Raw genomic sequence first — 622 nt, 5'->3', positions numbered from 1 at the left:
AGCCCCCGGTGCTCAGCCACATCCACTACCACCACCACCAGCACCATCACTACAGAAGGGATGTGGAGTGTCCACCTGGGCGGGCCGGGCAGGGGCCTGGGCAGCGCAAATCCCGGTACTCCGGGGCCAAGGTTGGCTTCCAGGGTGCTCGGACACAAAAGAGGACTGAGAAAAGCCATCACTGTCAGGAGCCTCTGGAAGGCAGCACTGTGCTGCAGGAGGCAGCTCTGGCAGGACAGCCAGCCTGTTCCCAGCAAGTCTGGGAGCCCCCTCCTGCCCCTTCCGCTTCTGCAAACAGGTTGGACTTCAGTGTAGATGCCAACAGACAATTGGGAACATCTGGCACATCCCCTGTCCCGCTGCCCCCGAGACACAGCTTACAGAGCCGTCATCACCGAAGGAAAAGAAAGTGTCCCCTGGAGCCTGACCCTGCTCTCCTGCTGGAGGACTCGGCCTTGCCCAAAGCCTGCGATGCTCACCTTTCCCACGGCCATCCCCCTGGCTACCGCTGCTCACCCGAAGTCCAGCCCCTCATCCCAAGCGCTCCCCTGCCCTGCGGCTCGGGCTCTCGGCCGCTGTGGAAATGTTTAAGGCCACAGACCGGCTCGGAGCTGAAAAAGCA

At 62.2% G+C, this 622-nt stretch overlaps 1 protein-coding gene across 1 annotated transcript in view; it reads left to right on the top strand.

Annotated features, from left to right (window-relative positions):
• The window catches only part of RNF43 (ring finger protein 43), a gene marked incomplete at its 5' end in the record, with an annotated part of 15,865 nt that overhangs the window by 8,967 nt on the left and 6,276 nt on the right, over positions 1-622 (top strand). Inside the window, one exon of the mRNA XM_010147118.1 lies at positions 3-618. Within this exon, the coding sequence (XP_010145420.1) occupies positions 3-618 (616 nt within the window). The remainder of the gene's footprint in view (positions 1-2; positions 619-622) is intronic.

This window comes from Eurypyga helias, unplaced genomic scaffold (assembly GCF_000690775.1).
Source record: "Eurypyga helias isolate BGI_N326 unplaced genomic scaffold, ASM69077v1 scaffold8512, whole genome shotgun sequence".
Lineage (NCBI taxonomy): Eukaryota > Metazoa > Chordata > Aves > Eurypygiformes > Eurypygidae > Eurypyga > Eurypyga helias.
The sequence above is the reverse complement of the archived record's forward strand: the minus strand, read 5'-3'. Positions and strand labels throughout refer to the sequence as shown.